Genomic DNA, 26,150 nt, shown 5'->3' with positions numbered 1-26,150 from the left:
GAGATGCCAGCAAGCTGCCCAAGAAGCAAGATGCTAGAGGACACATAAAGCCTCGAGTCATGTGGCAATACATAGATTAATAGAAATGGGTTAATTTAAATGTAAGAGCTAGTTAACAATAAGCCTGAGCTATCGGCCAAGCATTCTGTAATTAATATAAGATTTTATGCATTTATCTGGGACCGGGTGGTCAGGACAGAAAAGCTCTGCCTCCGTTTACATCTTGCAAAGCAATGATTGATACACTGTTAAGTGGAAAATCCACTAGCATATGGTTTACATATGAAATACCCAACAGTACTCAATGCACAGCAACTACTTAACGTATGCCATGTGGTATGACCTCCACACACTCAGCCATCACAGCATAAAAGTGTCATGTGAAAGGAGTGGCCACCAGAATCTGAATATAAGATCAAAAGAAAAATCATAATGCGGTGGCACTGAAGAGGTGGCTCAGTAGTTAAGAGCACTGGCTGTTCTTCAGAGGACCCAAGTCCTGTTCTCTTCACAAACGTGGCAGCTCACAGCTGTAACTCCAGTTCACATATACATAATTAAAAATGCAATAAATAAATAAATAAAAACAAACCAATAAAAACCTTTTTAAAAAGTTCCAAAAGAAATCTTTTATTGTAAAGGCAAACTCTATGAGTTGCCTGAAGATAATGAATTACCCATGAATCAATACTACAATATGAACGAACTATTCAAATTTGGAAATGAGCCTCTAGGGAGGTCAAGAGTGTTTGAAAGGATGGTAGTAAATGACTTTGATCATCCAGGTCCTGGGAACACAAGAGTGAGCTGCCATGACCAACATACCCAGGGAACCTACTGAGTGTCTGTCTTTAAAGGATGAAGGAGAAGGGGAACCAACCTTTAGACAATGAACCAGCACATGTCACTGCTAGCCTGTAAAAAAAGCCACACCCCAAAGAAGCCATTCCCAACACTGCCACATCTGTGACTACTCCCTGTGGTGTACAATTGTACTCCTCTGCGCTCCTTTGCAAAGCACCTAGCACAGCCCAACACGTGTGTGTAGCCATGCCTGAATGACCATTCCAACATCAGCTTCAAGCTTCCTTTAAGGCAAGAGCTCTCCTGCTTGTCCCAGGCACTATCTACTGAATGAACTGTAAGGCAGGGTACAGGCAAAAAAACACTGGATATTTTCCCCAAACTACATTAGAGTGAAACTTCCAAAGGCCACAATGCTGTCACTACTGGAACCCAAGGCAGCAAACACCTTGCTTTTCAGAAGCATTTTTTAACAATTCTAAGTAAATCCTTTCACAATGGCCCAAAGCCTAAAAGCACTTTCTTAGAAAGCCTCTTTCAGTTTACAGTAAAGTACATGCCATTGGCAGAGTTGTGCGCACAGCACCAGAGAACAAGGAGGGGATGGCTACATAGCCCACAGCAAGGAAGCCATGGGAGCCAGGGTGGCATTCCTGGAGAATGCACTGTCACAGGGAAAGGGGTGGAAAGACGTGTTGTAAAGTGCAGCAGGTACAGAGAAAAGGGCACTCGGAAACTCAGCCTGACCAAAGAACCAGGAGCATTGCGAGGGCATGGAAGAAGAATCTGCACATGGATTAGTCCACATCAGAAAACCTCCTCAATGTGGTGAGTACTTGGACTTGACCCTCAGCAGTAAGCTTAAATGGAGTCAGATCAGAGTGACTCCTGCTTAGAAGCTTGTCATGCCAACTAGAAGTAACCTACAACTAACCAAAGACTGAAAACCCAAACATCTGAATTTATTCTTTAGAGAAAGAAGTAACATAAACTCTTAAGAACTTTAAAATTTACATACATACTTCCCAAGGATACCCTGGGCTCAGTAAAGATCAAAATCAACATAGACAATAAACTGTCAATCATAAAAGTATACAAAACCAGATTTATTATCAATAAAGCCAAGTTCTAAAAGGGCAAGGGACTTAAATGAGGCCCTGCTGTAGACAATGTCGGGGCCAGGACGAGGTATTCCTTAGTCAACCACAATTCTAAAGAAGGTGGTTGTTCTTTCCCTGTGTGAGGGCAGTTCCTGAAGGAGCAAGGCGGGCCAAAAGAGCACACAGGAGTGAGGAGTGAAAGTATGGCAGCAGGACACAAGGCCAGGCCTGCCCACTGCCAGCACTGCATGAATTCTCACCATCGCTCAGGATCATCTCGCTCGGAAGAGTCAGAAAGCGGCTGGTGGATCCCAGCAGCCACAGCAGCCCCCACTGCAGCTTTTCATGTGGGGTTGGGAGTAGCAAAGACCAAGAGCTGTAAACATGTGGTGATGGTTCTACCTTTGGGGGGAGGGCTCTTGGAGTCCTCCATAGACAGCTTCAGCTGCTGTATGAACTCGCCGCCATACACACTTCGTTCTTGCCAGATGTTCAGCAATCTTTCTAAAGGTTTTTTACAACCTTCATCTGCCTCTCTGCCCAGAAAAGATGAAAAGATATATATATAAGCTTAAGTTTTTGTTTTTAATTAGGACAGATCTACTTTAAAAAAAAATCAACAATGGCCAAAATGATTTACATACTTAAAACAAGAATGTGGTACACCCTGTGCTACTTGGACTCCCAAATCTTGACAGAAACTGCATTCCTCCCATGGTGATGGGGAAGAGGCATCCCATAACCCAAGGAATCTTTTTTTCCTCTTAGAAAGGTAGAGAGAATAGGAAAAAAGCCTATTTGACTGGTTTTAACAGACAGAAAATAAAATTGACCATATCAATTGTGACAACTTGCCTTTTCAGAAAACATCAATTCAAATTAAATCCTAGACAGAGACTGGAAATTAAAATTAGCCAAACTTTTAAGATTTTAAAAGCACAAATATTTAAATTTACATTAACACAGCAACATCTCTACACACATACACATATGTGCTAAAAGTATCTCAACCTTAACTACTTCTTAATGACTTTAACATTGGGCTGAGACTGAGTTCCATGTTCACACTAATATATCTAGTGGATAATCTTGGAACACACTGGAAATAATGTAGTCCTTTTTAATTTACATCTGAAAGAAAAAGTTAGGTAATTTTCCTGGTATGTTGACACAGCATTAACCTCTTACCTACTCAACGTCTGAGATGGCAGCAGACAAGCAGGAGACTTTCTGAAAAGACCCAGGCCCTGCCTGCCCGCTGGGCTCCTGTGCACTCTGTTCAGTGAGAATGCATAAAAGCCACATCTTAACACTGAGCACCGTAAGAAGGGTCACCGTAGGGCTCACAAGATGGCTCAGCAAGTAAGTATGCTTGCCTCCAAGCCTGACAGCCTGACTTCCATACCCAGGACCACATACTAAAAGAAGAGAAACAATTCAGGCAAGTTTTCCTGTCTCCCATGAGTGGGTCATGCCTCTCTCCAAATTAATTAGTTAATTAAAATGTAACTGTTAAAAAAGGGAGACCCTGAGTTGGAGATGTAGCTCAGTTGACGTGCTTGTCCAGCCGTGGGTTCAATCCCCAACACTGCAAAAGCTGAGCATGGTTGACAATGTCTGTGATCCCAGCACTGGGGAGTGGAAGGCAAGAGGATCAGAAGTTCAAGGTCATCCATCATCCTCAGCTACACAGTGAGTTTGAGGCCAGACTCGGATATATGAAACTATGCCAAAACGGGGAGGGGAAAAGACCTCTACATCTTAGGTACAAAGTCAAATGTCTTCACTAAGTACCTCAAGAAGACCTAATTCAACTGAGGTGGGAGCTCTACCCACCCTCAGCACTGACAGCACGTCTGCGATGCTATGCTAATGCTCAGCCTGGTCTGGTCAGATGGCCTACTTACAAATTACTAGTAGCAAGTCAACTAAACTGATCAAAGTACTAAGTCAGGAAACATATAAATTAATGTTTTATAATTTTTTTCAAGTCAGAGGTAAGCACTAGGAAAACAGGGAAATGCTTCTGCTACATCTTAAAGACCTCAACTATAAGCAAGCTCTCTGGTGTTTATGCCGAGACATCTATTTTCAAAATATATGCAGAAGAGTTACTCTCACCCCTTCCTTCCTCCGCCAACAACCTGGCCCAAGCAGCAGCCATTTCTGTCCAGCAGGCCTTCTCCGACAGCCTCATTACTGCTTTTCCTGCTTCCAGCCTTGTCCTCCTCCAGCCTACTCAGGTTTTAATAATGTAATTCTAGCTGCTGTGGGAAGGCACTTCTTGTTTCTTTCCACTCTCCTCAGAGCAGACAGAGTCCTCACAAAGTCCTCAAGGCTTTTCAACCTCGCCTACCTACTCTGGTCCTCAGGCCTAGACCCTGCAGTCAGCTCTCCTGCGGTGACTCTCAGTGCCACCCTCCTCTTCAGTAGCACTTCCCTAGTCCCCACAGTGACTTACACTTCTTGACCCACCTTCATTGTGTTCCATATAATTAGCTCTCACATGCTGTACAAAATAGTTGTTTACTTGTTCTGTATAAACGCAATTTCTGGACAGAGGGGGTTGTGTGTGTGTGTGTGTGTGTGTGTGTGTGTGTGTGTGTGTGTGTGTCCTTCGCCAAGGACCATACTGGCTAAATCAGTCCTTTTTGAAATTTTAAAATCTTTTTTGAATTCTATATAAAGCATGTGATTTCCAACTTTCCTGCAAAGTCATTCAAGTCAAAAATTAACTGAACTAACCGGTTTTGAAATAAGTCATTCCAGCGAAACAGAAGTCACTTTAGCACCCAGAATCAGACCGAGCTAGAGTAAAAAAGCAGTATGACAAAAAAAAGAGGCACTACCTTTACAAGTTACACAGATTTCATTCTAAATTGAGAATTCTTGAGGCTGGAAACGTAGCTCATTTGGCACTGCTTGCCTACCATGGACAAAGACCTGAGTTCAATCCCACCCCTGCATAAACTGGGCATGGTGATGAGTGCCTATAACCCCAGAACTCAAGGGGAGAAGGCAGGAAGATCAGTTCAAAGTCATCTCTGGCTACACAAATACTCTGAGGCCAGCCTGGGCTACATGAAGACCTGTCTCCAAACAAAACAAATAAATGATGTGTATATGAGAAATAGCTAAGTGAAAAAGTGAAAATATTTTAAAAATATTTGCTATTGAACTATGGAAAAAAAGAAATAATTACTTACACACTGAGTATGTATGTTGAATGTTTAATATATATTTAATTCTAATTATAAATTCAACCTATGCTCACCTTTCTAATACAGATGTCCAAAACTGACCAAGTCATAGTGTGTAGCACACACACAGCACTGTTTCTTCAAGTGTCAGCTGGATCCCTAAGCCCTTGCCAAGCTAGCCTTAGGGACTTTCCTTCCTGTGCTTCCTTGGTACTTCTTTGAAAACACACACACGCACACACACACACTTTTCATGTGTGTATTTTATATTCATTTTTAATGTGTACATCAGTCTTATCCATATATAACAAGTCTGTGGTAGACCCAGTAGAAGTAGAATCCTTTCTTCTAAGATGTCAGCTTTTCCCACAATACCTCATGCAAAGCTCGAACAGAAAACCCCTTCATAATTGTTCAGAAAGAATTGATGGGGCTGGAGAGGTGGATCAGCAGTTAAGAGCATAGTCACAACCACCTCCAACTCTAGCTCCAGGGAGACTCTGTTGCTTCTGGCCTCCATAAGCACCTGAACTCGTGTGCACATGCACCCCCATAAACACACAAACTAAAAATAAACCTGAAGAAAAAGAATTACGCACTTGGGAGGCAGAGGCAGGCGGATCTCTGAGTTTAAGACCATTCTGGTCTGCAGAGTGAGTTCCAGGACAGCCAGGACTACAAAGAAAACTCAAAACCCGCTCCTCCCCCAGAAGAGAGAGAGAGAGAGAGAGAGAGAGAGAGAGAGAGAGAGAGAGAGAGAGAGAGAATGGGAATTAATATAAATGCTGTGTCCTAGAAAGACCTGCTGTCAACTGGTGGCTGCTGATCATTTGTGTATAAAGTGGTCCCACAAGAAGTATCCAATACTGAAGACTCTGACTCCGGCCATGCAGATGCTGTGGATAAAGGAGGGCCAGGAAGGTGCTTATATCATCAATGAGTTCACAGCTGACTGGACCATTAGGAGATATGCTTCAGAGGGGCCCCTCCAATCCCTCCTCCTCTTTCCTAGCCATCCTGAGGGCTCCAGCATACACTCCCTCCCTCCATTCCAAAAGAAGTGGAGCTGGCAGCAGGAATTGAAACTTCTGGAACCATGAGCCCAGAGGAATCCTTAATCCCTTATGCTTATCTCTGGCATTTTTCCACAGTGACAGAAAGCTGAGACAGGAGCACTCCTGGGGACTGGGGTTTCAGGACGATGCTCTACTTCCTAATGATCTTGGTGGTTGGTGTCTCAACTGTGTAAACGAAATGGTTCTACATGAGTGACTGCTTACTTCCAGGACAACGGAAGAGGTGCCTTCAATGTCTCAGCTGAGTCTCTTCCCATCAGAACGGATTCCAAACCTGCTGTCACAATTACCCGTGCACCTTCCCCCTTTGCTGATCGTCTGTATCCCTGGGTGTAGTAAATCAGAGCCATGAGCCCTCCTAGGAAGTTACCCACCTGGGAGAAGTACAGAGACCCACAAACAACAAAGAAGTCTCACGTATTTGGCAATAACTACTGATTTATCTCTCAAGAAGTTAAGTCTAGGATCAGAAAAGATGGCTCAGTGGGTAAAGGTATGTGCCACCAAGCCTGACAACTCGAGTCCAATCCCTGGGATTGAGTGGAAGGAGTGAACTGACTTCTGAAAATTGTCCTCTGCCCTCCACATTTGCTACAGCACATGCACAGACACATGAGTACATATACACACACAAATGTAATTTTAAAAAAAAATTAAGAAATTGGAGGCACGTGTGGGGGGGGCACTGAAGAAGTAGTTCAGCAGTTAACAGCACTTGCTACTCTTTCAGAGGACCCAGATTTGATTCTCAGCACCCACATGGCAGCTCACAAATGCCTATAACTCCAGTTTCAGAGATCTGATGCCCTGTGTGGTCTGTGTGGGTACTAGGCACACATGTGGCACACAGACATGCATGCAGACAAAATGCCCATATATATAAAATAATAAAAAATTTTAAAATTCTATGAATTTTAAACTACTTTACCCATGTGTCTATACATAATTACCCCTTGGAACACCTAACTAGTCATTTCAAACTTAACATGGCCAAAATAAAACAAAAATCATTTCCTCCATCAAATCTTCTCCCATCTTCAGTAAACAGTACCATCAACCATTCACTTACACTAAACATTTTTCTCTTCCCTCACCACCAACTCCCACCTAATTCCAACACATTGTACAAATTTTACAGGAGAGAAGACTCTATCTACAGAATAATCATTCAATAAATGGAGACAGCCTTCTCATCGCAAATGCCTTAACTGATCTCACCTTAGCCAACACCACAGCAATACCTTCCAAACTCAAGCTTTCTTGCCCTTCATAACCCATTCTCCACACAAGCCTTTTACACACACACTGTGCGTGCATGCATGTGCGAGCAATCTGAGTGTGTATGTGTGTTCACATCTGTGTGTATACGCATGTAGAGGCTCAAGGTTGACATTAGGTGCTTCCCTCAATTGTTCCCCACTTTACATATTGAGATGGGTTCAACTGTACCCAGAGCTTGCCAATTCAGCTAAGCTGGCTTTTACCCCGACTCATCTATTCAAAACAATACAAGCCTTTAAAAATTTAAAAGAATTGTCTCTACATTGTAATGAGAAGATGTATACATATGCCTTATCAACATCTGAGTAGCTGAATAAAAAGAGAGAACTCTTCTAGTATACTGAACTTTATTTTTTTAGGTACAACTTTTGCCTTAAGTGCTTACTCATTATGTTACAAATGGTTAAACTTTTCATGAACCAATGGCAGCACAATTAACAAATGGGTTGACAGGAAAAAAAATCCTAGAAATACGCTTAGGTTACTTTTTCTCTTTAATTTTATGGGGCTTTAGATATTTCCTCTTTTTATTTTTATTTTTTTATTTTTTGAAATTATAATTATGTCTTTTCCCTTCCCTCTCTCCAAACCCTCCCATATACCCATTCCAACCCCCTTTCAAATTCACAGCCTCTTTTTAGCTGTTAGACACATTTGTGTATAAGTACAAGATTTTTAAAAGAAGGATAATTTACAATGTCTATGGGAATTGTTTCATTCCCTGGCTTAAAATCTTGACTGACATCCTATCAGAAAAGACTCTCAGGGAGTATGTAACTGGTTCCTTTCTACCTCTCTCTCTGATCTCATCTGGGGCTATATCTCACTTTGCTCACCATATCCACTGGCTTACATCCTGTTCCTCTTAAGATACCATGATTAGTTCTACCTTAGATTCTCAAATGTCACTTCCTTAACCCACAATGCCTAGAAGAGGTCCCACCCCAGAACACTATTCTACTTAACTTTGTCCATATCATTTCAAGATGTCTTGTTCTCTTCACTGTTCTTGTCTGCCTTCTTCCCTAATACTCCCCAGGCTCTGGATCAGCATGTGACATATAAAGAACACTCATATATGTTGAATGACGAATGTGTAACTACCTTCAAACTTAAAGAAAACAGGGTACTTGTAACCATACATGTTCATAGTCTGGCTAATTAAACTGCTACTTAAATCAAATCTACCTTATGAACACTGTGCTTTCTCTGAATTCAAATATTGTTTTGCTTAGGGATAGAAGCATCATAAAAAAGATTGCTAATTGCCGGGCAGTGGTGGCGCACGCCTTTAATCCCAGCACTTGGGAAGCAGAGGCAGGCGGATCTCTGTGAGTTCGAGGCCAGCCCGGTCTCCAAAGCAAGTTCCAGGAAAGGCGCAAAGCTACACAGAGAAACCCTGTCTCAAAAAAAACAAACAAACAAACAAAAAAGATTGCTAATCAATTTGAGGATTAATGGGTCAGCCACTTTTGTTCACCATCTGGCCACAGCAAAAGCACACCATGAGCACATACTAAATTACTTTTGGTTGATAATGTCCATTAGTATTAAAGTAACTATTGTACTTTCTGTTCTAATGATGGGGTAAAGGAGATAGGCCTAGAAACATGGTTCAAACTGGACCTTAAACAGACTGGAGTGCAGACAGGAGCTGGGAAAGTCAGGTAGAATATACCAAGATGTTTTTCCAGTGCCGTCTGATTCCATTTCTTTGTGACAAGATCTCACTACATAGCCCAGCCTGGCTTCTGAGTGCTGGAATTACAGGAACGTGTTGCCATACGTAGCTTCTATATAGTTTTAGATGTGTCCACATACTAGACAAGCCCTCTGAATCTTGGTACCCACCTTCTAGTCCTTTCTACTTGTCCTTTCCTTATTTAAGACAGTAAAAATAATGCCAGGCGGTGGTGGTGCACCCTTTTAATCCCAGCACTCAGGAGGGAGAGCCAGGCAGATCTCTGTGAGTTTGAGGCCAGCCTGGTCTACAGAGCGAGATCCAGGACAGGCACCAAAACATCACAGAGAAACCCAAAAAATAAAAATAAATAAAAATAAAAAAAGACAGTAAAAATATTATCATTTTAAAATAAAAATGTTAGTTTACTACCCCTCTAGGGTAATTCCTTAAACCAGATCTTGTCCCCAATTAGTCACTATTATCCTAATTCAATCAACAAATATTTACTAAATCCCTGCTCAGCACCAGGACAGACCCCAGTGCTGCTAGGTCTTGGAAAGCCCTGTGAAAGGCTATGTAAATGCATTCCCTGAACTGGAGGCTGTGCACTAGGCACTAAAAGGTATGCAGCCTGGGAGCTAGGAAAAGAAACAGTCCTTCCCTACTGGAGTGTAGTGCATGAAAACGGTTGGGTAAAACGTGGACCAGGTTTCACAGAACTTCTCATTCTACTAGGAGTCACAATAACTAAGAGATAAGAAGTTTCCATGCCTTTTAACTAGGTAAGAAACTTGAGCTCAGAAACTTAACTTACATACCCAAGGCCACTCACATGGTGTCTGAGACAGAGCAGGATCTAAGGCATCTAACTAAACCTTATCAAAACAAATCCCTGTCTCCAGCAGTCTACTGTAAGCCTACCAGCTGTTCGAAGACTCGGTAATTTTCTTCAAGTTACTAATACGTTCTGCTACTTCCATGCCCACATTCATCAGAAGCCAGCACCACAGGTAGAAGGAAAAATCCTTTCCACCTTTAGAAAGCTAGATGTGGTTTTAAATTTCTGGATTAATTTTATTCCTCTGAACATTTCAAATCCTTCAAGAAATACAGACTTAAATTCACATTTAAGACCTTTTACTCACATCTTCTTAGACCCCAGAACATTTTTTGTTTCACCCACTAGTCTTATTTTAACTCTTCTTGGCTTCTTTTTGCAAAGATCTGTATATTTTTTGTGCACCCTTACAAACACAATAGTCTATCAAATAAACAAAACCCAATTTTCCTCCTGGGAACCTAACTCATACCCACAACAAGATGTGAAAATGAGCACAAGTGATGTAAAGTTTTAACCGGTGTGAGCTTCCTCCCAGAAGCCTGAGTGCTCCACAGTCCCACACTCACTGCAATTCCAGAAGCAGACTCACTACAATCGGCTCAAGCAGCTCCTTCCCCACATTTAGGGTGACTAGTTTTGTAGTGACAGTAATGACTACTATTTTTAGCAAACTAGAAATCGAGAAGGAAATAAAGAAGTCTCAGGAGCCAATTTCTGCTATTGAAGAGACATTACTAAAAGGCTCTTTCATCCTGCTACCACTGGGTTTTGATCATAAACTAATGAGACAACTTAGCCATGGAAAACATACTCAAGAATGAATCTCTTCAGTGTTTCAAAATGTTTATATGTCTGAGATGATAGTTAAGGGCCCAGAAAAACATAAAACCATATTTGCCCTTCAAAACACTCTGTAAAGTACAAAGTTGCCAATTTACAAAGGATATCACAAAAATAGAACAAAAAGGTGCAAAATTTAAAAGCCCCCAAGTAGAAAACATACCTGGCAACGTGAGAAAAAGCATCCACAAGGACAGATTCAAATTCTCTTGTGAACTCAGGTCCTTTCCTTTTACTGTTTTGGATGACATCATTTGCTAAATACAGAAAAGTAAGCTTTCTATTTGATTTGGCTGGAAAAAAAAAGAAGAAAAAAAGGACAATTTAACTTATGCCAAAGAAATTCGAATTAATGATTATTAGGATATTCCTAAAGAACGTTACAAATGAGGAGATAGTTCACCAGGGAAGGCACTTGTCGCACAAACATGAGGACTGGAATTTGGATCTCAGCACCCAAATAAAAGGCCAGGTGGAGGTTGGTTCTCTGGGGCTGGCAGCTAGCTAGGCCAATTGGTGAGCTCTGGGTTTAAGTGAGAGATTCTACCCTACTCTATAAGGTGGGTAGTGGTTAAGGAGGACACATCAACCTCTGGGCTACACACACACACACACACACACACACACACACACACACACACACACCCCTGTACACACAAAAAACACTAAGGTAAGTTCTACCTCTCAGAGTCAAGTAAGTGTCTGGATAAAACAATGGGATAAAATACCCTTGAGGTCTCTAACATGCACATCTGGGAATACAATTTTGGGAGAAGAATGAAAAATATCAGCTTCATTTTTGTGTTACTTGAACCAGGGTAATTAACTGGCAGCAAAAATGAAGATAATTCAAGGAAAATTCTTAAAGATATTCTGTCAATCTTAATGCTAAGCCAAGGTGCTCATTCACTGTACTGTGAGGATGTCCACTTCGAATACAATCTTCATTACCAAATGTTCTAGAGTGAAACACTGAGTTACGATTCAACTTTGAAAGATGATCTTGTAATTGATGCTCTCAACTGAGAATTTTTCTTTGAGATGCCAATAACCATAGTCAGCCAATGACACTGACTCTACAGTCCAGAAGATTCTCTAGATACACCAATGAACATTAATCTCAAACACAAACATGCAGAAATGCTGTATTATTGTTGAAAATTTACACACATCTCAAATCTGAATATGCAAAATTATGGCTCCCACAAAAACCATAATTCTTCTCTGTTACACATACAAAATGTACTATTTTCTATTACTCTATATGGAATCATATATTAAACCATAAAAGCTTCATGCAATACACCTGAGTTACAGCTGCTTGGGGAACACTACTGAATTTTCTGGCTTCTATGCACATAAGTTCTCAACCCTAAAGTTATATCACTACCAATTTTGGTCCCGGTTTTCTTTTAAAAGAAATAAATATGAATATAATAAGATGTTTCAAAACAGTTTTCTTCAATGCTAAAGAGAAAACTCTAGCAGTATGTATGCCAACTTTTACACAACTGTGTTCCTAGCCATTACTCCAGTGCTCTCAAAGAACACTTCTGAAAAGCACAGCAGGCAGATCTGACATTTTAAAACTCAGCTATAAAATAAGTAAATTAAAAACAGGGGTTTAAAAGCACATTATAGTTGTTCTGATTGGTTTTTTTTCTTTCTTTTTTAAAAATAATTTATTTTTATTTTATGTGCATTGGTGTTTTGCCTGCATGTATGTATGTGTGAGGATGCCAGATGCCTTGGACCTGGAGTTACAAACAGTCGTGAGCAGCCACAGAGGTGCTAGGAATTGAACCCAGGTCCTCTGGAAGAGCAGCCAGTGCTCTCAACTGCCAAGCCATCTCTCCAGCCCCTTATTTATTTTCTTAAGACAGGGTCTCAATATGCCTGGCTGCACATTAAAGTTTAAACTATATCCTAAAATGCTCACAAAATTAGACAGGGAGATATTGAACTACATTAGCTATCTAGTAATAACCTAATTTAGATAATTAACTGAGGAGACTGTAGGAAATAATCATAACAATTATTCAAAAGCCAAGCCAGGCATATTTTTAATGTAGTGCATGCCTTTAATCCCAATACTGGGAAAAGAGAGGCAGAAAAATCTTCATGAGTTTGAGGCCAGCCTAGACTACCTAGAGTTAGCAAATTCCAAGGTAGTCAGAACTACACACTGAGACTATTAAAAAAAAAAAAAAAAAGTCAAGATAAAAGTATCCAGAGTTGATACAGTGTCTCACTGCTGCTACATACAAAGGGGGGATTACAGCAAGACTGGAGAGACAGCTCAGCCGTTAAGAACACTCCTGTAGCTGCACATCCTTCTCCAGGGCCTCCTAAGTCTAGTCCTAATCCCCATCAAAGAAACTCTTTTTTGCAATAGATGGAGACCATTACAGAAAACCACAACCAATCAAAATGCAGTTGCAGAGCCCAGTCTCATCTACAAAAAACAAAACAAAACAAAACAAAAAACCTGCACCTAAGGCTCAGGGATCAGGAGAGGAGGTAGAAAGATATTCCAAGTCAGAGGCTACACCCACAAAGTCTCACCAACGTGACTGCCTAAACTTAACTTATGAGCTGAACAAGGACAACAGCGGACATGCTAACATGGACAGGGAAAGACCCTGAGGCCTCAGCCCTACACAAAGAACTACAGGCAACTAAGGAATGCTGAGAGAGGGAGAAATAGTCTTTCTCAGGGAAGAACAGAGCAACTGGTTATCCAATACCAAACAGTCAGCCCTGAAACCATACATACGAGTAACATTATACTGACTGAGCTGGTTATATTTAGAAATATATATGTATATACATGTAAGTACGTAACAACAATTAATAAAAAGAAAGAAAGAGGCTGTGTGAGTGTTGTGGTGCACTCCTTTAAACCCAGCACTTGGGAGGCAGAGGCAGGCAGATCTCTGTGAGCTCAAAGCTAGTTGAGTCTACAAAAGGAATTCCAGGACAGCCAGAGCTGTTACACAGAGAAACCCTGTCTCAAAAAAACAAAAACAAAAACAAAGAGGCTATAAATTTGAGAGAGCAAGGGGTATATGGGAAGGTTTGGAGGGAGGAAAGGGAAGGGGGAAATGATGTGATTATATTATAACCTCAAAAAAAAAAAAACTACTCTTAAAAATGATGCAATTAAAATGTCACATAAGTTAAACAAAATAAAGTCAAGAGTGAAAATAGAAAAAAAGGAATATAACACTCTACTCAAACATATTGAAGTTCTCAGTTCTGATAAGCATCTAATTCTATAACCCAAAACTCAGTATATATGCTTTGATCACTCAGATCAGGGTTAGCACAGCTTTCCTTTTATAATGTTTTAAGAAATAATAACAAACTATTATTTTGATTTAAGGGGGAAAAAAATCAAGCTGTGTATGACTTTTGCCTTTGATCATAGCACCTGAGAGACAGAGAAAGACAGATCTCTGTAAGTTCCTAGGCAGCCAGGGCTACATAGTGAGACCCCCATCTCAAAAAAAGGCAGACTCACTACTCTTCCAGAGGGCCCAAGTTTGGTTCCCAGAACCCACATGGCAGCTCAAACTGCCTATAACTACAGTTCCAGGGGACCCAATGCCTCTTTCAGCCTTAATCACATTGGGCCACCCTAAAAGACAAGTACCCTGTGTGTAGCAGCACAGTGATACAGCAAAACACACAGTACATACATCTCACTACTCCAACTCTAGGTGACAATATGACAAAATGTATCTTCCCACCTCCTACCAAAGCCCATTAAAAACCAGTGGAACTAGTTGCTGAGTAAAGTTTAAAGGACTGGCTAATCAAAAATTTTTGATGTATAGAGAAAGGTTACGAAGTATTCTAGAAAAAAGGAACTACTTACCTACATTGTGGCCGCAATTTAAAAAAAAAAAAAAAACCCAAAATAAAAATAATTCATCTTAGCCAGGTGTGGTAGCACACACACCTTTAATCCTAGCACTTGGGAGGCCAAGTCAGGCAGGTCTCTGGGAGTTTGAAGCCAGCCTGGTCCACATGGCATGTTCCAGGCCAGCCAAGGCTACATAGAAAGAGAGAAAAAAATAATTTTTTTTCTGTCTCAAAAACAACAACAACAACAACAACAAAAAAAAAAAAAAATCATCAAATACCCTCGTAATACCAAAATATTCCATAAAGGAGAGAAGTTCTACTTACAATCTAAAAGGACCGATTAGTAATTCCTAGAGTGGAAATAACATATTAAAAACAAAAGCAATTCCTAAGCAAGAGGAAATCATTTTTGTAACGCTCACAGTACTTTGATGACAACTAAAGATGGTGGCGATGTCTTAGATGGAAAACAATCCATCAACACAGACGGCCATTTGTAAAAGCTCAGAGGGAGCTAGAATACCAGGAACTAATCGGTTTCAACATCAGAGCACAAACCCTTTTCTACTGTAATATGGGGACATTTTCAGTTCACAAGAGAAACTGGCTAGCAGATGAACACACACCTCAATGCTTGGGGAAGAACTCTAGTTCTACAAGATCCAATCTGGTAGCCATCAGCCACGGGGGGCCAGTCAACACGTGACTAAGCTAATAAAACTGGAGAACTGAATCTTCAATCATATTTATTCAAAAGTGTAGTTCCTTTGTCACCATTTTAAATGGCCAACAGTCACAAGGAGTAAGTGGCTACCCTGTGGACAACACAGCACAACACTGAGACTGCCGCAGACAGCTGAACCAGTGCTGTTTAGATCCTTTACTCAAATATGAAAATATTATCAGAAGCACAACTAAACTGCTAAACTCATTTTTAACTAGGTAACAGACACAATTCTAAGCGCATTAGAGGGCCCTGGTCAAAACACACCTAGTGAAGGAGACATACTAAGAGTGATGGGATGGGGAGAACTTTCAGTAGAGGAGAGCTAGCTGCACTCAGACCACACCTTCCCTCGTTAAGATCACCGAGGCACCAGGTACTTGAAAAAGCACAAGTCTTGGAGATCAGTCCTCTCTGGGCCCATGTCCTAGCTAGGGACCCCTGAGCAAGCCACTGATCTTCCTGTATCTATAAAATGGGGATAAGAATGCCAGCCTACTTGCTACATAAGACTCTATCAGCTAAGATCAGAGATAAAGGAGCTTCAGCCATGAAAGTCCCCTACATTGCTATTCTCTAGTATAACCCAAATAGGGTACGGTAAGGAATTGAGAAAAGAAGTTTGAGGCGGGCTGACAATTTCAAGATGATCACGAGATTCTACCAAACAGAACTCAGCAGGTCACTGGCAGTTTTCTCATGTCTCCACAGATGTTGTAGATATTTGACTGGCACAGCAGACTGGGAACCCCAGGCTCTACCTAACTGTCCCAGAGGGCTGAAGGGATTCCTATCGAAGCATAGCAAATCATAACTGGGAGGCTCTGCAAGAAGCCTAGAGTACAGTCTCCTGAAAAAAAAAAATCTCTCTCTGTCTCTCTCTCTCCGCCTGGAATTTGGTTCCTGCTTAGCCTCACCAGTTCAAAGACCTCAAATATACCATTATCCATGTCAGTTTCCTCATCTACAACAAAGGGTGATACCACAGAGAGTAAAGACACACGTGGAGTTACTTTGCACTAAGCTCCAACTCTTCAGCCTTCTGCTAAGGAACCCAGCACAGTGTGAGTTGGCACTGTATGTGTCCTGCCCACAGCTCCACACCAAGCGTAGCAGCCTGAAGGCAAAAACCAAGCCGCACACTGGGCAATGAACAGGCCTACCTCACCACTTCTCCTCAAGGCTGCACTGTGCCTACAGCACACTAAAATGTTGACTGGATTGTCCTGGCTTCGTTCAACCCTGGGTTTCCCCATCTGCAAAGTTCCTACTTCAAAAGGCCCTGAGAACTAAAAAAACAAAACAACACGGTGGCACCTGCTGTTAGTCCCAGTATTTGGGAGGCAGAAGCAGGTGGATCTCTGAGGCCAGCCTGGTCTACAGAGGGAGTTCCAGGCTAGGGCAAGCTAAATAGTGAGGCCCTGTTCTAAAACAAAAACAAAAGCAACCTACCTACAGTGGCACATGATAAAGCCAAGGCAATGTAAGTTATCACCATCTCCATTTTCTTTTTGTTTGTTTGTTTGGGTTTTGTTTTTGTTTTTTGTTTTTTTCGAGACAGGGTTTCTCTATATAGTTTTTGGTGCCTATCCTGGATCTCGCTCTGTAGACCAGGCTGGCCTTGAACTCACAGAGATCCGCCTGCCTCTGCCTCCCAAGTGCTGGGATTAAAGGCGAGCGCCACCACCACCTGGCATCATCTCCATTTTCTCTACAAGGAAACACAAAGGACACAGAGGTTAAGCTGCTGAGGTAAGTGGCAAAGACAGGCTTAACTTCCACACAGATGCCAGAGACAACTTGCTATTAAGTGTCCAACACAGGGCTTGAAAAGTAACAGGCAGGGCTCAATGAACGTCAGACTCTGAGAGTCTGAATTTATGGCAAGTGCAGAAGGCTACCCAATTGACAGGGCTGTTCTGAAGTCTATGAACAGTGACTGACATGGAGTAAAGTTTGTAAGTACAGCTAACTTTGTGTCCGTCTTACAGATAGATAAGAATACACAGACACAGGGATATGAAGAATCATGCCCAATATTACTTAGCTAGGAAGTGTTTGCACCAGGTCTCAATGTAGAGTGTCTGACCCGGGACCGCTGGATCTTATTCCAAATGCCCCAAACAGGGTCTGGTGCATAATGCTTACAGCTCTAAACACAGCCAAGATTTAAAAGCAAAACAACAACAAAAAAAAAAAACAACTGTCGCCAAGTGTGAGGGGGAGCCTGAGGGGGAAAGCAGCTTAATAACTCCACGTCTGGGCATCTGAGCCCTTGGAACCTCAGGTGAACATCTTATACCTCACTGGGCCTCAGTTTCCCTCTCTGAGAAACGTAATAACACTGTCTCCAATCTCAGAAGCTCCATCAGAGACCCAGGCCCGCAAAGGCGGGCTTAATTAAGAAGGCAGAGGGGTCTGTGAACAGACCCCTGGGAGAGCCCGGGGGAGGGGGTGGTCACCTTTGCGGAGCTCCCGGTGCCACACGGAGACGATGGGTCCTGCATGCTTGCGGTGGTGGATGAGCCACAGGGACAGGGTCTGCACGCTCTGCTGAGAGTTGCTCAGCTCTGAAAGCTTCTTCTCCAGCGCCGACTCGGAGAAGGAGGACATGGTGGCGACGGTGAGGAGCGGCCTGGGCCGCCCGAGTGAGACGGAGAGAGCGACCGCACTCGGCCCAGGCCTCCCCTGACAGGCTGCAGGGCCCTCCGCCGACTGACAGACAGCTAGGGGTATCAGGCTGGGGGAGGGGACAGGTCTCCGCAGTAACAGCCGCCCGCGCCGCCGCCACAAGATGGCCACCCGACCTCTCACCCCGCCGCCACGGGGTCAAAGGGCAAGGGCCAGACCCGGGCGCCGAGAGGCCTCGGAGCCGGAGGGAAACGATCCTTGGAGGGCGGCAGTCTCTTTGGGCCTCGCTCAGGGGACTTCGGACGGGGCAGGCCGAAGGAACAATTCCAGGTCCTCGGACACCGAAAGGCGCTTGAACCGCTCGCGCCCGCGCGCCGGCGCAGTGAGCCCCACCGAAACCCTTTCTCCCGCTCCGGCAGGACTTTTCTGGCGCGGCGCGGCGCGCTACTTGTTCGTCACTTCCGGTTAGGTGCAGGAGGCGGGAGAGTGAGGGAAAGACTGGAAGACGAGGTAAGAGTGGCGGGAGCGAGAGGGAGTTCGGCCGCTTAGGAGCGTCCAGAAGCAGATGAGGGGACACTGAGGCCGAAAGCGCGGGACCTGGGTGTGGGAAGGGCCGCGTCGCTCAGGTGGCTGGCCCAGGCCACACTGCCCCTCCGTGCCTGGTGCTCACACACACCCTCCCCCACCCCCGCCCTCCTCTGGTTCCATCAAGACACGTACCCCGAAGGCCTTCACAGCTTGGCTCTTGTTCTGTCTTCAGAAGTGACGTCCCTTCCCTCACCTGGTGGAACTGCGCAGCCTCCAGGACCACCTTTTCACGTCCAGTGCTTCACCTCCCGAAGCACGGCTTTGTGTGCTGGACTCTGACTCAGTTGCTTGCTTTGATCATGGAATTCCGTCCTCTGTTGTATTGACTTTTTTTTTTTTTTTTTGAGGGGTGTGGAGAAGGGGCTCGAGGGTAGAGTGCTTTCTCTGCAAGAATGAGGGCCTGAGTTCCCATCCCAGCCCTCATTAAAAAGCCCAAGTTGGTGGGCCAGGTCTGTAACTCCAGTGCTGTGGGGCTGAGGCAGGCGGATCGCTGGAGTTTTCTAGTTGCCAGCTTAACTCCACGTTCAGTGAAAGACCCAGTTTCAAAGGAATAAGATGGAGAGTGAGCAGGACACCTGACATTCTCCTCTGGCCTTGCGCGTGTACACACACACACCTACAACTTTCCTGATTGTTGTTGAACTTCTTAGTTGTAGGCCCATCCATCCCAGCCTAGAAGACATTCCTACAGTTGATGCCTGGTTTTCTTAACTGTTCCGTTCTTCGTACCCATACTTGGACCCTTCACTTGGACTACATCATTATCATAGCTAGCACAGTGAGAAATTGCTACTTTTCAAAGCTGTGAAGTAGGTTATTATAGTCTCATGGTTTACCAAATGAAGAAACAAGGTTAGAGAAGTATAGGGATCACATAAGTTTCAAGATCACATAGCTGAGTCCTGAATGAAGAGAGTATATCTTAGTGTGTCCCAGCATCTGGGATCAAAGCTGAATTCATAGCTGATTGAATGAGTTAACATAAAAGTCAGCACCTACTCATAATCATAAGCTGGAGCTTTTGAGCTAGGTGTGATGGTGCACACACCTTTGTTTGTTTGTTTGTTTGTTTGTTTTTTCGAGACAGGGTTTCTCTGTGTAGCTTTGCACTTTTCCTGGAAATCACTCTGTAGCCCAGACTGGCTTTGAACTCCCAGAGATCTGCCTGGCTCTGCTTCTGGGAGTTTGAGGCCAGCCTGGTCTGTATAGTGAGTTCCAGTCCAGCTAGAACTACAAAGTGAGACCCTGCCTTTAAAAAAAAAAAAGAAAGAAAGAAAGAAAAAGGCTAGGGCTTTTGAGGTCTCATCTAAACAATGGCTGAGTATCTAGTAACTGTCATGTACTAAGTACCCTTGTACTGAGTCTATGTATCCAGCACATTACTACTTCTAAATCTCAATCCTTGACAACATTACTCTGGAGTGGGGATTGCCATCACCATTTGATAATGAGAACACATAAAACGTGGGTAGGTAACCTATCTGAAGTTGCTCGGGCATAGCAAGAAAATGGCAAAACTAGAATTCAATCAAGGTCGCCTCATCCCAAATTCTTCACATTAGCCAAAGATTCTTTCAGTGAATAATTTTTGAGCACCTGTGTATGAAGCACTGTTCCTATGCAAACAAAACACCCATGTCCTTGAGAGCTTACCTTCTGCTAGAGAAGATAGGAAATCAGGCATGCAAGTATAACATGAGTCAATGACCAGGGCTTTGCATAAAAATCCAGGAAGTAAGGGGAATAGAGACTACATGGGGGTTGAGAAATCTATGTTAGTCTCATAGGAGTCTGTTATATATGCCCTTCAGAAAGGATAAAGTAAATATTTGGTCAGCTTGCAAAGAACTAACTAACCATACGCTGTCTTTCCAGGTAGAGAGAAAACCAACTTCAAACCCTTGTTGGCAGTTTTGAGGAGTAGAAAAGATGGTATAACCAAAGTGATAAAAATCAGAAGAGTAGCTAGACATGAAGCCAGAAAAGTATGGAGGAACCATGTCCCATGGGCACATGTAGGCACAAGTCAGGATTTATCGTTTCTCTGAATGGACAGTAGCAATTGAAGGCAGAGCATTTTATTCTTATTGCACTGTGCTGTCATTACATTTGGATAGAGGATTTGCTTACATAAGCAAGGCTGTTATGTAGCAAACAGTCATGGTACAAGAAAGACAGGAAGACCAGTTTGCCAGCTGTTACAATAACCCAGGTAAAAGGGTGACTCAGACCAAGGTTGTACCAGTGGAAGAAGGAGGAAAAGGATGGAATATGGAGATGTTTTAAAGGAAGAGATAACAGGATTTGCTGATAGACTAGGTTTAGATAGGAAAGAAGACAAGGGGGGTCCAGGTGGCCCCAGGAATACTGACCTAAGCAACTAGAAGGATGAGATTTCTGTTTACTGAGCTTAAGAAAGAAAGAGAGAAAGAGAAGCAGATTTGTGGACTGAACAGTACAGGGTGGACATGTTTGGTTGAAAATGCTTATCTAGGAACAGTCACCAATCACTGCTCAGTGTCTGGAGAGTTGGCTCTAGGATACATGCACCATCACTCAGGTGCCACATCATCTCTAATTCATATGTAGTACAGTGTAAATGATTTGTAAAAGTTGTTACACAGGCTCGGGTGGCAACACTTGGGAGGCAGAGGCAGGTGGAGCTCTGTGAGTTTGATGCCAGCCTGATCTATAGAGTGAGTTCCAGGACAACCAGAGCTACACAGAGAAACCCTATCTCGAAAAACAAACAAAGTTGTTACACAGTTTTTTAAAGACTTAATAGCAAGCACTAAGGAGCAGAGTACATGTTCGATACAATCATAGGCTTTTTTACCAAATATTTTTGATCTGCTTGGTTGAATTGCTAGTTTAGGGCTCACAGGTACAGAAGGCTACCTCTACAAATACATAGGCGATTGGTCTTATCAGTCTGGAGTTCAAGGGCAAGTTCTGGGCTACAGCTAAAAATGTAAGAGTCCTAAGGGAGAAGGTGCAGAAAGAGGCTGAGGCTTAGGACATGTTACCCTTGAGAGGTCTAGAAGATGGAGGTGATTTGATTATGCAATTTAGCCTCTTCAATCCTTTAATATTAATTTGAGGGGTTTTCAAGTCCTGAGCCAGCCTTGAATCTCTGGAACAACTTTACTTTGTTGTATCCTACGGCTTTTTACATACTGCTAAAGTGGATGTCCTGTTACTTAGTTTAGAATTTGTGTTGGTAGACATGAAGAAAATCAGTCTTTAGGTTTTTGTTGTTGTTCACATTAATTAGTTGTGTGTGCGCGTGCGCATTCACACATGCATGCCTAGCACTCCTGTCGATGTCAGGACAGTTTGCAGGATTTGGTTCTCTCCTTCCAACGTGTGGGTCCTGGGCTGGAATTTAGGTTGTCAGACTTGGTGGTTAAGCATCTTTACCCACTGAGCCATTTCTTCAGTAACCCTTCCCCTTTAAACACCTTAAAGTGTTTTTGTTAGTGTTTGTTTATTTTGTGTGTTCATGGGTATGTGTGTGTACGTGCATGTCCGTGTTGAGGTCAGAAGACAGCTTTTCAGAGTAAGCTTGCTCCTTCCACCATGTGGGGCTGAGGGATTGAGCTTTTGTTCAGGCTGGACAGAAGTGCTTTTTCCTGCTGAGCCGTCTTACCATTTCTAGTCTTTTTTGGGGGGAGAGAGGAAACAGGGTCTCTACATAATCTTGGCTGTCCTAGAATTCACTATGTAGACCAGACTGGCCTCAGATTCACAGAGATCCTCCTACCTCTGCCTCCTAAGTACTGGGATTAAAGCCTGGCCCTGGCCTTAGTCTTTAGTTGTGTGCCAGCGTCCTACTGACTTCAGAAAATGGTGTTTCTTCCTCCTCTCTTTCTGTATTGTGCAGAATTGGTGTTCATTCATCTCTAAATGTTGGTTAGAATTTGCCAGTGAATTCTTTTGGTGAATTTTTTAGTAACAAACTTGTTTTCCACAAAAGTTGCAAAGCTTCTTCAGCAATCTTTCCTAATATGTAATTGCAGTGATTTGATTTAAACCACTTTGTCTCTGCTGTGGTGGGGATATGGTTTGAGGGTCCTCTAGTGCTTCGTGTATTGAAAGTTAATCTCTATTGTGGAGCATTGAGAGAGTGGGCACTTCGGCATTGAAAGGTATGGCCCTTGGGAAGCAACTGGGATTGTTAACAATTAAGGATGTTAAAGTGGAGTTCCCCTGATTGAAGAAGCTTTATATAATAAGGAGAATACCAGACAAGTGCACACATGCACTCCCTGTCTCTTGTCATATGATGCCCTGTGCCACTTCAGGGATTCTTCTAACAAGAAGACCATCACCTAACACAGCCCTTAGACCTTCTACCTCTAGAACTATGAGCCAGAGCAACGTAGTCTGCCTCTCAGTGTGTGTGTGTGTGTGTGTTTTAGTTGTATAGTCTTTTATTAGAAACAAATTATGCATCTGTAGAACAACATGAATGGTTAATTGTCTATAACTGCAGACTTGCTGTATTTTAATAAAGATCATTTATAAATGCAATTTTTAATCTTTGTGTATGATGTATATGGATGTTCCTGTGAATGAATTTGGGGGTCAGGTGCCACAGCATGCATGTGGAAGTCAGAGGACCAACTCAGGTGGCAGCCTTTGTCTTCCACCTTGAGGTGGGAGTCTCTTGTGGTTTGCAGCAGGGTCTCTTAGTTGTTTGCCACTGTATGGACCAGGCTAGCTGGCCTGAGAGTTCCAGAGAGTCTCCTGTCTCTGCCTCCTGTCTCCCTGTAGGAGTACTGAGATTACATACAGATGCTGCTACTGTACCCAGCTTTAGATGGCTGCTGGAGAGTCAAACTCAGGGTCTCATGTTTGCACAGTAAGTGCCTTACTCATGGAGCCATCTCCCTGTTCTTAATGCAATTTCTTTTTAAAAGCTTCTGCCTGTTTTTGTCTGTGTACAATTTTCACAACTTTCCTGAAAGTGGAATTTATGTACACAAGTCTGAAAAGAGTACAAATTTATGGTGTGGTAAATGCTTTCTGAGTTACTATTTAAAAAAAAAAAAAAAAAACTGTCTGCCGTGACTGAACCTTTATTTACATTATTACCTTTTTAAAAAAGATGTTTGTTTTTTTGTTTTTTTTTTTCCTGTGTATTTGGGAAGGGGGAGTATACATACATAAGTGCAGGTATCTGCAGAAGCTAGAAGTGTTGACTCCCCTGGAGCTGGAGTTAGAGGTGTTTGTGAGCTCTCTGATGTGGGTGCTGGGAACTGAACTCCGATCCTCTGCAAGAACAGCAAGTGCTCTTGACTGCTGAACTATCTCTCCAGTCTTCACTGTCTTTTTTAATTAAAACGTTTTTATGCCAGCCTTCCTTCCACTGTCCCAAACTATGTGACATTTTAATGAGTTGAAATTAAAGAGGACTGTACTGACTGAAAAAGAAGAGAGTTTTATTAGGCTGAGCTTTCCCCCAGACCCAAACTATCATCTTGGTAAAGGCTGGGCTGGGACCTTGGACAGATACTGAGTCTGTGAAGGGGCATCTCTGAGGATTGGGGCTTCATTGAGCCCTGAGTGCTCTGGCTGCATTGCTCACTGTCCTGTCTTGCCAAGTTCTACACTGGCTCAACGAGACTTACACTCATGCATTCTTCTGTGAAAGTGTTTACAATGAATGCCCCAATGAGATGTCTTCTCCTACAGTATTACAGTACTTCTTCAAATAACTACTAAAAGATACAGATTCAAATTGTTTATAATACTCCCATTTTACTTTTGTAAGTTCAGGGGTGGGGTGGGTCTGGGATTCGTCATAGTAACTGTAATAGAATCTTGGCCCCCAAGCACAGAAACCTGGGAGAGAGAGACAGAGAGAGACAGACACAGACACAGACAGACAGAAGGAGGAGGAGGGAGGGAGAAAGAGAGAGGGAAAGTTTGGAGAGATTATTGGAATCTGTTAGCTATTGGATAAGAGTTTTCCATGTTCAAACTCCAGCTAGCACAAAAATAATAGTAAATGTATCCTTATGGGTACCCATGGATAAGGTAAATGAATTCCAGTACTGTGATCATTTGTCTTCAGGAATATATCAGACATGCCCATCTTCCATAGCTCTCTGCAAAATTCTCTGTCAATGTGAAGGTCATACAGAGGTACCCTGTATATGTCCACACTGGAAAGTGCACAATGAGAGAGGGATAGAACACCCCTAGTGATAGAGTCATTTGTTCCTAAGCAGAGGTAGCACAGGACCCACAGTGAGCGAACATGTGTGGATTGTTGACTCCAGAAGGTCTTTCTGTAAAGAGTGTTGGTGAAAGCCAACCTTCAGTGGTAAGGAGCCTGGGTGATCTTGAAACAGTAGAATCACTACAAAGTCACACCCCATCATGGATGACAGCCTCATTGGAACTGCAGCTGGGAGTTTTTTTGCCTTCTGAGATTTTGTTGTAGTAACAAAAATCAGACAAATACTGTCTGAATTATCTGATTAATTTGAAAAGTTTGAAAAGTTATTTACGGTGTTCTTGTGATGTTCTTGTGATGTCTGCAACACCTGCCCTGCTATTCATTTCATCATTATTATTAATGTGATGTTCCTCTCGCCTTTTCTCACTGTCTTACCTTTTGGTCTTGCTAGAAGTTTGTTATGTTGATCTTTTCAAAGAACCAGTCTTTGTTGATTTTCTTTTCTTCTCATTAGTTTTTGTTTTGGATTTTTATGGTTTTCTTCTTTCTGCTTGTTTTAAGGTTAGTTTAACTTTATCCCCCACCCCAGGTTCTTGGGAAACAAGAGTTTAAATTTGTTGTTGTTGTTTGAAACCTTTCTTTTTTTTTCTAATATATAACAGTACTATAAATTTACCTCTGGGGTGGGAATATGTAGTTCAGTGGCAGAGTACTTGTCTAGCATGTGTGAAGCCCTGAGTTCATTCTCCAGCCCCACAAAAATACATAAATAAATAATTACCTCTCAGTGGTTATAGGTGTTATTTTCATTTTTATTAACTGGGTTCATTCTTGTTCTCTCTCTCTCTCTCTCTCTCTCTCTCTCTCTCTCTCTTCTCTCTTCTCTCTTCTCTCTTCTCTCTTCTCTCTCTCTTCTCTCTCTCTTTTGAGGAGCCCAAGCCTCAGAAAGATGAAGTGAGGCCCACACAGAGAACAGGTATTAGACAAAGGATTTGCCTCAAGCACCCATTCAACTTTTATGCGAATGAATGTTTTGCCTGCGTATATGTATTGTATGTGTATCACATGTATGCCTGGTACCCACAGAGGTCAGAAGAGGGTGTTGAATTTCTTGAAACTGGAATTGCGGTTGCTTCTCAATCACCATATGGATTCAGGGACCTGAATGTAGGTCCTCTGCAAGAGTAACAAGTGCTTTTAACTGCTAAACCTTCTCTCTAGCCCCATGACCTATCTTAGTATTGTTCTATGGGCTCTTGAAAAGAATGTATAGTATGCTGCTGTGGGGTGGAGTGTTGTATACAGAGCACAGATCTTGAGGGTG

At 42.6% G+C, this 26,150-nt stretch overlaps 2 protein-coding genes across 3 annotated transcripts in view; one reads left to right on the top strand and one right to left on the bottom strand.

Annotated features, from left to right (window-relative positions):
• Positions 1-18,437, bottom strand: part of Rprd1b (regulation of nuclear pre-mRNA domain containing 1B) — a 47,178-nt gene extending 28,741 nt beyond the window's left edge. Inside the window, exons 1-3 of one of the 2 annotated variants that reach the window (XM_059261819.1) lie at positions 17,883-18,437; positions 10,990-11,119; positions 2,307-2,440 (exon numbers count right to left, since the gene is read on the bottom strand). In XM_059261819.1, the coding sequence (XP_059117802.1) occupies positions 2,307-2,440; positions 10,990-11,119; positions 17,883-18,033 (415 nt within the window). In that variant the 5' untranslated portion in view covers positions 18,034-18,437. The remainder of the gene's footprint in view (positions 1-2,306; positions 2,441-10,989; positions 11,120-17,882) is intronic. The other variant, XM_059261818.1, reaches the window with a different exon arrangement.
• Positions 18,438-18,482: 45 nt separating this feature from the next.
• Positions 18,483-26,150, top strand: part of Tti1 (TELO2 interacting protein 1) — a 51,895-nt gene continuing 44,227 nt past the window's right edge. The window contains exon 1 of the mRNA XM_059261817.1: positions 18,483-18,561. The gene's annotated coding sequence lies outside the window, so the exon portion shown is untranslated. The remainder of the gene's footprint in view (positions 18,562-26,150) is intronic.

The sequence above is a fragment of the Peromyscus eremicus genome, chromosome 4 (assembly GCF_949786415.1).
Source record: "Peromyscus eremicus chromosome 4, PerEre_H2_v1, whole genome shotgun sequence".
NCBI classification, from domain to species: Eukaryota; Metazoa; Chordata; class Mammalia; order Rodentia; family Cricetidae; genus Peromyscus; species Peromyscus eremicus.
This window is presented reverse-complemented; position numbering and strand designations above follow the sequence as displayed.